General features: G+C 38.2%; 1 protein-coding gene across 11 annotated transcripts; it reads right to left on the bottom strand.

Annotated features, from left to right (window-relative positions):
- Window positions 1–375: 375 nt before the first annotated feature.
- On the bottom strand, window positions 376–11,318 carry LOC117135596 (putative serine/threonine-protein kinase haspin homolog). Of its 11 annotated transcripts, none has more exons than XM_033295934.1 (6): window positions 11,172–11,315; window positions 11,084–11,117; window positions 10,211–10,360; window positions 5,730–5,933; window positions 5,373–5,668; window positions 376–666 (listed from the first exon to the last, which is right to left on the bottom strand). In XM_033295934.1, the coding sequence occupies exons 1-6, from the start codon at window positions 11,255–11,257 to the stop codon at window positions 462–464; spliced, it is 975 nt and encodes a 324-aa protein (XP_033151825.1). In that variant the 5' UTR covers window positions 11,258–11,315; the 3' UTR covers window positions 376–461. The 11 variants fall into 11 exon arrangements, 9 of the variants coding, with proteins under 9 accessions (XP_033151825.1, XP_033151826.1, XP_033151821.1 ...); XM_033295935.1 differs by having other exon boundaries at window positions 11,084–11,094; window positions 11,172–11,250; XM_033295930.1 differs by having other exon boundaries at window positions 10,211–11,117.
- Between the last annotated feature and the right edge of the window lie 1,269 nt (window positions 11,319–12,587).

The following is a 12,587-nucleotide window of genomic DNA, read 5'->3' as shown; positions in this document are numbered from 1 at the left end:
ATCGATAGCTTGCATTTCCATTTCCATGCTCCATATGCTTTTTTTAAACATTGTCTCCTGCGTCGATTCTAAGCTTGTATAAGACCTCTACAATTCCTTCACCGTAGTGCTTGCCTCGCAACGCCATGTCGTGTGATCCGCAAAACACAATACATAGATGTGCCACATGCTTGTTTTTCATTTTATTCCCCAGTACCTAGCGATCCCCCAGAAAATTTCGCGTTCGCATTTTACCTATCTGAGTAACTTATAGTCGGGGAACTCGACTGAAGCATTATGTCTTGTTTTATTTTTATCGATTGGAGCTTCGCTGCTAGTTGTTCTCACAGTCCTTCTGTCCGGTTGAATATTAAAGGGTAATCGGAATTCAAAGAATTCAGCTTAAGAGATGGTTTTATTTTGAATTTTTTTAAGTTCACTTTTACATATATTTCGAAAGCTTTCCAATCAGTACATACATCTTAATTTAAATTAAACAAATAATTTGCGCATTGAGAAGCACTTTCAAATGTCATTATAATGTTTTGCAATTCCTTTATTTTATTAATGTACATCCTGTGAACCTTCGTATTGATACTTTTGTATTTCACGCTATCCAGTACCTTAACGATAACATATGACAGCCATATGATATTTGTTTTTGGTGAAAACGATGACCAGTTGTTCCTTAAAGAATATAAAATAAAAAAATAATTATTTACAACATTGGTTAAAGGTCTAACATATTTAAATGTTAATTTTTCGTATATAATATATGTTTCCGGCCAGCCACGTAACTATGAATGTCTTATATATATATATGTCAATAAATTCGTGTGCACAATAAGCTATTATTTATGTATAGACGACCGAAAGCGTTATTCAAATTTGATTTTGGCTCACGTAAAAAATGTAAAGTATTAACACCAGCAGGTGAAAGTCACTCTTTCAGCGGGGTGCAGATCATAAAAATCATCTTTATAAACATTGTAAGCATAATTATGTTGTACGGCACCTTATCTGCGCCTTTTTATCGGCTCTTATCTTCAATATGTATCCAATGTCGTCTCTCTCCCTCTCCAAACATATGCAGGAACGACGCTGAGATCACAAAAAGTCGGACAGCGCACAACCTGGAGAAAAGATCTCCGAACTCCTACAGAGCAGCCGGCCACTTCGGTTATTACACCTCCACACCCCTTCACAAGAGGTTACGGCTTACGATTTTACTTAAAATATAATCCACGACTCAAGAACATGTAAGTGGGTTGATCAAATTTATAATACAGGGAAAAAATAAAAAAATAGAATACTTACTTACAGAAAATGTAAGCACGTACAATTTAAATATAGCGTGAATGTAAATTTGACTTACTTATTTAGGTAAACTAATATCAGCCGTCTCTGAAAAAATTTTATCGGACCCCATGCATCCATTTGGTAATATAAAAGTTAAGGCAGTTACGAATACTTCCTTGAAATAACTCCATGCGTTCTTGGGATTAAATGGTATCAAATAAAAGCTTCGATTCTTCAGATTGCTCGGACAGGCTTAATCGATTGCAATGAATTACAAGGTTTGGTCCTTTTCTTAGCTCCGCTCCGCTGCTGAAATTCGAATACCGTTTCCAGAGTTGTTAGCCTGTTGTCCGATGCTGACGCTGCGATGGAGGTGGGCTACGAACTGCTCCGCCTGCAGAACAATGACCTCAGCTGCAGTGGTGGCAGCGAGCTAGGCTGGGAAAGGGAAACAAGTGCAAGATATTCAAGATCTGCGTCCCGCAGATTAAGTAATCTTCGTCTGCCCGGAGGTAACGGGCGAATCCGGGATCACGGTGATATTTCCTGGTTTCGGTAGTCCATGGGTAGAGGTGAATTTCCTCCACAGGAATTACAAGAGAGTAAAGATGAGCAGAACTAATGCTGGCTCCGGTAGGAATGAGGACAACTACTCCCTCGAAAATATTTTCCAAGTTCTTCAAACTCACGTCATGTACTCCAGAGAAAGCCTGCAGTCATGTGCTATTGGTGGCTGGTTGAGTAGCTCTTGTAATTTCGGCCACCAACTGTTACGGCCTCGTCGTCATATTGGACAACAAAAGTCCCCACTAGTCGATGTTTCACAGGCAGCTTCCAGAGTTCCATTAAAGTGGTCAGAACAGCGATCCTTTATCGACTGCTTCAATAAGTTGTCGGTTATTTTTCTGGTAGGAACAAGTAGCGTGACCACCCTTTGAAAGTGGGGGAATGCCTCCGTCTTCCTCCAGCTGTAGCAGCTCCTTTTTCTAATGAACCATTGTGTTGCCAATGGACAGACAAACGCCCAGTACTGCGTAGGTCTTGTTGGGGTGTTGCAGCATTAAGTGCTTCCCTTCGTGGATCGCGGGATGTAGCTGCACAGGTCGATTCAGTTTCTCATCTACCTTTGGGAACGCCAGTATGTACAAGAGTAACGTCCCATTCGTCATGATCGAGAGGTGCGAGAGAATTCAATGGCATTCTGGTAAGGCAAATTGCTAACCTCATCCTCCAGTATGTTCTCGACCTCCCCAAGGTCCAAGAGATTCGAATTCCCGTCTTAGCTAGCTGGCAAGCCTTTGTGTCTTCCGAGACTTGTTAGCAACGATGATAGCTTTGCTTAGGAGACCAGTCGTAGCGTAGATGTCCCCATCGATGGCATTTACTTTTGCGATGACCTTGCTTGTTCGCGTAATTGACTCGTGGGTGGCGTCAAAGAGTCTGGAGTTTATCCTCAGTTGTTCGTCGCTATTCTTCGAGTCCACTTTCTGAGTTGCCAGAATCGCGTTCCTGTCAGCTGCGTCGAGAGTCCCAGCCAACAATTTCCATCCAGACCCCAACCAGTTTTTAAAGCAAGGTATCTTCACGGGCGCACTGGCTATCTGTTTAATACCCTCCGTTGCGTCATTGAGATAGTACTGGACTCCTGTCCGCCAGGGTAGCGGCTTTTTGAGCGATTTCCTCTATAAGTTGTCGCATTTTTCCAAAGCCAACGACGTGCGAAGACGACGTGCGTCTTGAAGACGCCGTTGATCCCCCAGATATTACCGTGTTGAAGCGGGACAATCGGCCCTTCAAATTGTAGATGTGCAGGTCAGAGCGAAGCTTACAATAAATATGGTTTTATTGTATGCTGTATTGTGTTAACAATGGTATTTTTGCAAGTTTGTTTGAGTGTTTATGTTATATTATGTTGCTTATGTGTTATGTGTTTATGTTGTTATGTTAGTTTGTTATCTGTTGTATTTTTTTTTTTTTTTTTTTGTCTTTTATCGCTTTTTATTATTTTTTATGTTAGTTACCTGGAGCTAGTGAAACGTATCGTCTTTTTCTTTTGTGGAGAAGGGAGAGCCCGGATTTCTTGTTTCACTTCCTTAAATCGGAGTTATGAAACATTTATCCTGACTTTGTTTTAGTCGTTAAGTTCTGTTTTAAGTTAAGTTTTAAGTTCTGCCTGCGTTCTATCAACCCTCTGACCTCTTCTAACGTTTGTCTTCTAAAACTATCCAATTCCGGATAGTTTACCCTAGATCTGTCGAAGAAGATGTCTGCTGGCTTCTTGTTAATCATGGAGTGGACAGAAGTGTTGTATCTCTCTACTGCAATTTGGACTAACTCAGCATTCATGAATGTTGTTTGATCGTTTTTGAGACACCTATATATTTCCAATAAGATGTAGTGACACCTTTCGACTTGGCCATTAACTTCGCTCTTCTGGGTTGGGGTGTGTGTTCTATATCTAGCGTTCGCACGTAGTTCAGGACTGTTGGGCACAAAAGTCCCACCTCGTTGTCTGATACTACAATTTTTGGGACAATAAAATAGTGAAGAGCCTCTACCAGTCTTTTAGATTTAGATTATAAGGAAAAAGTTTGACAAATTTAGTAAATTAGTGAATCCATATCATCTTTATTTTGAGGTGATAATCGACAAAGGCACCGTAATAATAGAGGAACCAGAAAAGTCTAGCAAACGAATTCATTGTTTTCGCAAACTTTCTGAGGCTAACAATTTAATAGCTGACTCTTTACTCCTGCAACATAAAGACGGATGTTATAAATATTTTTTATACCGCATTTAAAAAATTTTTTAACTCCTCTGTCCCTTGGTTTGGATCGCAAAGGACGGGCCCTTCAGGATTAAAAAATGCACTTGTTAAGTGATTTACATCCGGAGCACGCATCGACCAGAAAGGTGAAGATGAGGCGCTTTGCCCCAGAGGACACCGAGTGCTGAAAACGGCTGACAGAAACTCCTTGATGAAGAGGGGGAGATGATACGCGGTGTCGGAGAAGCACAGAAGTCACTCACACACACAAACACACGCCTTTGTTAAATTTTACCGAGGTCAGTGTTACAAGAGCTTCTTAAACCGTTTTAAGTTCCAGTTCGGATCCAAAACAGTTATATAATTTCATAACCACTAAGCGCAAATTCATTTCTTACCCTGCCACGCTTTTTTTTTTAATACTGATATGCCGATATAATTGCCAAGTTCTTTCAAACAACGTATTCTACGTTACCTCATTCCGAATAGCCATACTTTTAAGCGGCATCAAAGTCGAATCTATGATTTTGCCCCACTCTAAACGAAAGCTCACTGCATTACGATCTTCAGCGTGTTAAACTTGTCTATTCGCCAGGTCTCGACGGAATGCCTGGATGTTTGCTCAGATTCTGTGCAAGCCTCTACTGAAACTGTGTACCTTATCTCTGGAAACATCACAGTTCCCCCATATATGGAAGGAGTCCTTTGTGATTCCTTTTCATAAAACAGGTATCAAATTGAATTCAAGCAATTACAGAGGAATCTCTAAATTGTCGGTTATCCCAAATCTTTTTGGAAATGTTATCACTCCTTATTTGCAGCACCTTTGTAGGTCAATTAAATAACCATGTCAACACGGTTTTATGAAAAGCAGCTTAAGAACTACTAACCTTTTGGAGCTAACTTCCTTTTTAATACAGTGCTTCTAACAGATTTCACCCACACTGACTTTAGTAAAGCATTTGACTCTGTTAATAATTCTATTCTAGAAGGGAAACTTTATTTATTACATTTCCCTGTTGATCTTTTGAATAGCAATATAAATTATATGAATGGAGAACGCAACGAGTCCTCTTTAAAAATTATTTTGCTTGTATTCTTCGAGTTATACCGTTTTACACTACGATGAACGTGTAAAAAAGAAGAAATATTTGTTAATTAAATCGAAACGACGTCTATTCCGACCGTTCAGCGAAGTTGTCGATTGAAAGGGGTAATGTGTGTTCGCAAAGAAATGTTATAGAAAATATTATGCAGAAAACAGACCCTGGACATTCTCTCTTAAAATTATAATAAAAACGCCACTTTCTTTTCATGGTTTACGTACTTTACCTCATTCCGCATCATTCGATAGACATCGTATTGATAATCTCCTGTTGCCTGGAAAAGTTCCTCATCTCTTGAGAGGTCATTAAAATAGCAGCAGTCATTAATTGTAATTCTTGAAAGAGTGTAGTCAATAATAGTAACGTTCACTCCTTTTGAAAGCACAGTTAATTTACTGTTTTTGAATGTACAAATTACGTGCTTCTTATTGGTGTATTCAATTAATATGTTTCCCAAATGAAGGTCCCTGTGCTCAAATTGATACTCTTCTTCACCAACAGCAAGCGCTAGAATAATCTATAAATAAAGTTATTAAATTACATATCTATTATATTTTAAACGTATATAAACGAGTTACCTGTTTTAAAGCGTAATATGATTGTTCGGAATTTAAAAATTTAAAATTTGCCATGTCACTTCCTGCAAACTTTAGTTCTAGGACTGCAAAAAGTTGATTGTCTCCAAAAAGTTCCGGATGGTCATTCTCAGATCCCTTTTCGTTGTCATACTTTTCCCAAAGATTTATAAAATGTGGTGGATACCTTCCTTTAACTAGTGATACCTTAAAGAAAGTTCAGTCTTTTTACATTTCACTACTTTCAAATTTTGATTTTGTATGGCTTAGTTTTTAATTTTCGACTCTCATTTCGATTTATATATTTTAATAAATTATTTTAAGCTCCTCACGGTATATAAGGGTTAATAAATTTATTAATGTGGCAAACCTCAATCAAAGCAATTTATTATCCGACGGAATTCCTAATTCTTGTTTTAATAATTTCACCTCTTACAACCTTGTACAAACGCGCCACAGTTAGTTTGGTCATACGATTCTATCTCGTTCGCAACCCCTAGCCAAGCTTCACAACAGTATTGTAGGTGTGGGCGCTTAGCTAGGTCACACTTTTCAAAAAACCTAAAGTAATTTTTGGCTCCTGTGGTGAGATTTGTTTTGGAATGGGACAACATTAGTATCCATATTTTTATACCCGTTATTCGTAGAGTAAAACGGATTTCCAGATTTGTTGAAAAGTATGTAACAGGCGAAAGGAGGCGTTTCTTGATCAGGATCAATAGTCGAGACGATATAGCCATGTCCGTCAGTCCGTATGAAAGTCGAAATCTCAGGAACTATAATCGCTAGAATGTTGAGATTCAGCATACAGTTTCTAGAGACAAAGACGCAGCGCAAATTTGTGTCGCTACGCCCACTCTAACGCCCTCATACCGCATAAAATGGACACGCCCAAAACTGCCACACCCTCAAACTTGAATAATTTTTGGATATCTTTTCATAATTTATTTAGTCATGTAACTTTCTATAATTTTGCAACATTTTTTTTTATTTTACCTACCTCTTTGCTTACTTGGTAACATAGATGCCGAATATAACCGGAATCTTCTATAACCTTGTCATCTTACTTCAGTTATATCCGAAACCACATAATCTCATAGTTTACCGTCCGGGTCCACCCGGAATAACCCCCGTTGCCAGTTGCCTCGCACATCCGAGATTCGTTACGTTCTTGCCAGACTAATCGGATCAGAGCTCCAAAAAAATGTCTAACTTAAGATACCATCCCTTTCCAATTAAATTTATTTTACAACTACATACATGGCCACGACTAAGTTTATATTCCTGCCAGAGAAATGTCATGTGGGAAAGATGGAGATGGAGGAAGAAAATGAGAGGAAAGCAGAAAAAAGGATGCAAACAGAGATCGTGGACCGATTTCGCAACTGGGGTGCCAAGCGAACACTAACCCATTGGAATTGCTGAGCAAAATGGAACAATGGGCAGTTCGGAATCTTGGAGGAAGAAACTGCCATCAACTAGTGGAACGCAACGCCGTCCGAGATAGGTACATGGGCGCAATTAACGGTGGTTACTTCCTGTAACCAAGATATAAGAAACAACTGTAGACCAGAATTTATCAGTTGAGACAGCGGGACACCGAACCCGTTAGGGAGTGGAACTGCGGAAACTAATGCGGTTCACGAGGTTATCGGAACAAGTGAAACTTGACCGCATAAACATGAAGAACCGCATATACACGCAGGTCCAGTTCGAAAGAATACGGTTTAGAGGAAGGTCATTCACAATATCGTTCATGATACTGGAGAAGGTGACAGGGGATATCCTTTTGGGCATGGATTTCCTGGCAGGAGCTAACAGCGGACTGGTATGCTGAAAACTCTAGAGCTGGAAATAACAGTGGCAGGCAAGGAGGAAGACAAGGAGGACCAACAAAAAGTGTACAGACCGGAAGACATGACGTAACATTACGAAACACAAAATATACATCAAGGATGACAAGCCAATAAAGCAGCGAAATTATCCGCGAAATCATAATGTTCACTGTACCAGTTCGGGATGTCTTCCAATGGAAAGGACTAACAACAACCCTGGCAAAGTTCCAGAGGGCATTGGATACAATAATAGGACATATTTATTTATTTATTATTGCATACCTCGACGATATCGTGGTTATCAGGTGATGCAATCGGAGCATTTTCAGAATCTAAAGGTGGTGTTTAAACAGTTGCAGGCGGCGAATCTACGGATCATCTCGGATAAATGCCACTTCTTCCAAAAGGAGCTGAGGTATCTGGGACTTATGGTGAGGGGGGGGGGGGGGGGGGGGGGGGGGGGGGGGGGTAAAGCGCGACAAAAAAAGAATGCATTGCAATAAACTGGGTACAAAATGTATCTTACCAGTTCGTGGTAGTAACTGAACTGGCTGAACTCGATCGAGAATCCGTCAGGGAGGGTCGCAATATGGACGTTAGCATGCAGCTATTTCAGTTCGACGTCCAATACCTGAAAGGCAGGTTGAACGCAGTGGCGGATGCCTTGTCGAGTGCCCCATAGGCAGAGGTAAAGATAGTGACCCAGCCGATGGATTGGATGGCCATAAAGTGAGTATCGACCAAAAGGGGACAGACTTTATAAGCTGAGCGTAGACAAAACAGATCCATAACCTTGAAAGTTATGCGTGACAAAAGAGGAGATCCAACAGGTACTCACAGAATGCCACAGCACAGCGGAATCGGGGCACTTAGGTACGTTTAAAACGGCACTCTCGCGGTGGACCTCGACAATTCCACAGGTACGGTTAATCGCGACAGGCCCTGGAGCACCTGTCCTACTCTCTCTTCCCAGCCCCAGGACGACACGGAACCAGTGACGGAGCTGCGCGACCCCCCACCTGGCGTCGATCTCATCGGCAGGAGCAAAATCCAGACCCGCTGTGGGAACCCTGGCAAAAACAAAATAATAGTTTATGTTAATTCTATACAGAATGCGCAGCAAGTTTGCCAACATTAATGTAGCTCCACATATGTATACAATTGTGATGAAGTGTATGTCGACAGTGCACGAAAGAAGACAAGTGTTGGTTTAGACCTGAATTCAAATCCTTAGATTTTTACAGTTCATCGGAAGTCGACGATAAGCAATATCTGCTATGTATAGTTTTGGTCTTCAAATAAGCAACAAAAAAGCACATTTCCCCAATTTAAAACAAAAGAAAATGCTATAGTCGAGTTCCCGTGACTCAGCTAGTGTGCATGCAAACGCGAAATTTCATCATCATCACTTCCGTATATCCGTATGAACGTCGAGATCTCAGAAACTATAAAAGCTAATAGTTGAGATGTTGACCCTTGTTGCCAAGCCCATTCTACCGCCACATACCAAAACTGCCACGCTCACATTTTTGAAAAATGCGTTGATATTTTTCCACAGTTTTATTAGTCTTGTAAATTTCTATCGATTTGCAAAAAAAAAAACATTTTGCCACGCCCACTCTAACGCTCTAGAATCGCCCAAAACTTACACACCCACATTTTTGAAAAATTGTTATTTTTTCAAAATTTTTTTAGTCGCTTTAATTGTTATCGATTTGCTAAAAAAAATTGTTGACACTCCAACTCTAACGCCCGCAATATCTATCGATATTATGAAATTTCGCGTTCGCTTACACACTAACTGAGTAACCGGTAATTGATAGTCGCGGAACTCGACTATAGCATTCTCTCTTGTTTTTAACTATGTATGTTTGTATTATTTTTATGAAATATATTTTGAAGAATGTATTTACTTTTTTTTTGGAAAATTTGTTTAAAATTACAGAAGTTATAAAAACAATTTCAGATCACAACTTTATTTTATTTATAAGTTGAAGTAATGATGAACTTAATTTTAATGATATAAAAAAATACTGCTCAAAGTCCCCTTTTGAAGTTTGCCGTCAGTGCCTTATAAATATTAATTTAAAAAGATTAAGGCATTATTATACCCGTAGCTCGTTGAGTTAAAGGGTATACTAGATTCGATGAATGGTATGTAACAGGCAGAAGGAAACAATATCAATGCCACCACGCGGTTCCAGGTAATGAATTTGACGATGTAGCACCAATAGCAGCTACAAATTCCCCACTCCTCACGACTTAACTTATAAGCTACACTTCCATCCCGTACTTCAACACTTATTAAAACAGGATTAGAATAGCTAGCAACACAAAGAACTACAACATAAGACTACGATTTCGACATACCAGAATACCACACGAATACATTACTTTCACCACCATCGAGAACCAATGCCAATTTTGACATAACACTATTAAACACGATCCAAGCGAATGCACATTTTATAAAGTGCGATCACCAATTTCTACAGTTTCTTAAAAATACCTTTAGTTACAATAATAATTAATTTGAAGAAAAATTGAAAACCTTTTATAAACAAGTTTAGTCAGTTAGTTAGAACTAGCTTATAAATATGATTTTATATCTTCTTTTATAAAAGTAAGCTTAAAACACTTAAAAATTACCTTGCGTATGCTCACAAATCCATTCGTAGAATTAGTTTTACTTGTTCGAAGGCTGCACATTTTGTTAGTTATAATTATTTCTGGTAAAATTTGACTGAATGTTTTTTGCTTTTCTCCATTAATTACAGTGGAACCCTCCAAAGGTATAATCTTTAATACAATATCAGAGATATGCTCTTTTAGTATTTTTTGATTTGCCGAGCAACGAAATACTTCTCCATAAGCCCCCTCGCCAATCTTTTTAGAATTCAATAATTTATATTGTTCGTATGTAGCATTAAAGGGAAGTGGTGTACACTGATGGCAATATTTAAGAACATCTTCTTCACATTTATTCTCAAATTTATGTTCACCTTTCAAAACTAATGATTTTCGATCCTGGCATATTGAACTTCGATGTTCTACCTTTTTCGTGAAATTTGTTTCGTTTATTTTAGACCTGATAAAATTGTTTAGCGATTTTCTCCATTTTCCTGGATTTAATGAAATCGAAGGGTGCACAACAGTAACCATCTCATTTGAGTTACTCAATCGCTTTTTCCCGAAATTAGGACCTTTTTTTGGACTGGCAATTATGTTTTGAAAAGGAATATCAACATTTACATATAAATCTGTCTCTTTAGTATCAGCGCATTTGTCTCTACTGTGTTCAACACCATCAAGTTTTAAGTGAGTAATTGGAGAGAGATCGGATTGAAATAATACTGTGCCTCCTAATCGTTTATCGCAAGGAGTTGATATAGAATCACTGGGGCAGTACACTTTTATAGAGCAATCTTCAAAAGTTAAAGGTTCGTTTTCGTAATTTGGTTCCTTTATTTCTGTGTAGCTGCTATTTTCAACACTCGAGTCAATGTTATAGGGTACTCTTACATTTTGTTTTACTATGTTCATTTTATTTAGTTTCCTAGAAGCAAGTCTATTATTTCAATTCAAACGCATTAAATGTGTTTACTCTTACGTTCTGGAGTCCAAAAGTTCATCAAACGGATCTTTCCATCTACCTTCCTCTAAAAAATCCATTTTTGTTTTGATACTGCTCAGCATTAAATTAAATGCTCCAAATTTTTTTTGTAATTCTTAAAGCATTCCGATTGATAACAGCCGTAATCGATAACATAAAACTTGTTTTTTATCGATATGTACTGTATGATAGGTTAATAGCAAAACTATTGCACAATACATCCAAATAGCTGATTTACAAGTTTGTGCATCAAATTAACGTCGATGAGTAAGTGGTATTGGAGGAACGGTGGAAAATGAAGCACGGGAGCGTCTTACAATAACGTGTAACGTTATTTATTTATATGTTCATTATTTGGAGGTGAATTTCAAAAAATAGCAATGTAATAATCTTAAGAAAAGAAAGTTCTAACTATTTATATACTACTTAAGTTTATAGGACTAAAGAAAGCATATAAAATATGCAATTGAAACCGCCTCCTGACATCTCCCACACGCAGAGCCTGTTCCAAAATGCAAGCTGGACCACCTTAAAGGACATTTCTTTAAGCACATTTTAGAATATTTTTCATAGAGGAAATATAAACAGTTTTTGAGATAATGGCATAACAGTGGGTCAAGCTATAAACCAGACCATACAGAAAGGAGCTTAAAGGTATTTAAGAATGCCTCTACAAGTACCACAGCCAATCCATGTCCATGACCGCTTTAAACATAAAACAGTTCAACGATAACTTTAAAAATTATTTACTCCGCTCACTCAGACTGTTTCAAGGTGATCGGTATCTCAAATGTTTTGTAATTTTGTTTTTATTTATGCAAAGAGTTTCATAACAATTTGGACCATAGCTTCCGAGAAGTTTGCATTTACATTCATTGTTTTTGAATTTAAGCAAACTATCAACCAACTTGCATTAATAATAAATACCGAGGCTAACTACATATATTAATTACTACGCATGTTTAAAAAATACCTACGCTAACCTTAAATATTTGTTACTCCGCTCACAGATCGTGTTCAAAGGCACAGTATTTCAATAAAATTAAATTTAAAATTTGGTCCACAGTTTGTTTGGAGATTTCATTTTCTTTTCCAAGTTCTTGCTGAATTAGGAAAAAGAAAAGTACACTCATGTGTTTTTATGCAATGGCCAAGGTCGCTTTTGATATGAGGCCTAAGTTTTAAGTTTCAAGCTAGTAAACACAATTAGCTAGTAAACACAATTAGCTAGTAAACACAATTAGCTATTAAACAAAATAAAGGGAGCATTTGTAATCGCATATATCAGTTTCGAGTGCGAATAATCTCTGCGAGAAGTATGCTTATACCCGTAACTCGATGGTTAAAGGGGTAACTAGATTTGTTGAAAAGAATGTAACAGGCATAAGCGTTTCCGACTATATAAGGTACATT

Source organism: Drosophila mauritiana, chromosome 2R (assembly GCF_004382145.1).
Source record: "Drosophila mauritiana strain mau12 chromosome 2R, ASM438214v1, whole genome shotgun sequence".
Taxonomy (NCBI): Eukaryota; Metazoa; Arthropoda; class Insecta; order Diptera; family Drosophilidae; genus Drosophila; species Drosophila mauritiana.
Note: the sequence above shows the minus strand (reverse complement) of the source record. Positions and strands in the feature narration are given on the sequence as shown.

Excerpts from the sequence above, each read along its gene's own strand:
- LOC117135596 (XM_033295930.1), bottom strand. The coding sequence starts at position 11,257 with ATGCTGAGCAGTATCAAAACAAAAATGGATTTTTTAGAGGAAGGTAGA. Across the intron at positions 5,934-10,210 it reads GATTTGTGAGCATACGCAAG|GTATCACTAGTTAAAGGAAG; the intron begins GTAATTTTTAAG and ends ACTTTCTTTAAG. Across the intron at positions 667-5,372 it reads ATGATGCGGAATGAGGTAAA|GAACAACTGGTCATCGTTTT; the intron begins GTACGTAAACCA and ends ATATTCTTTAAG.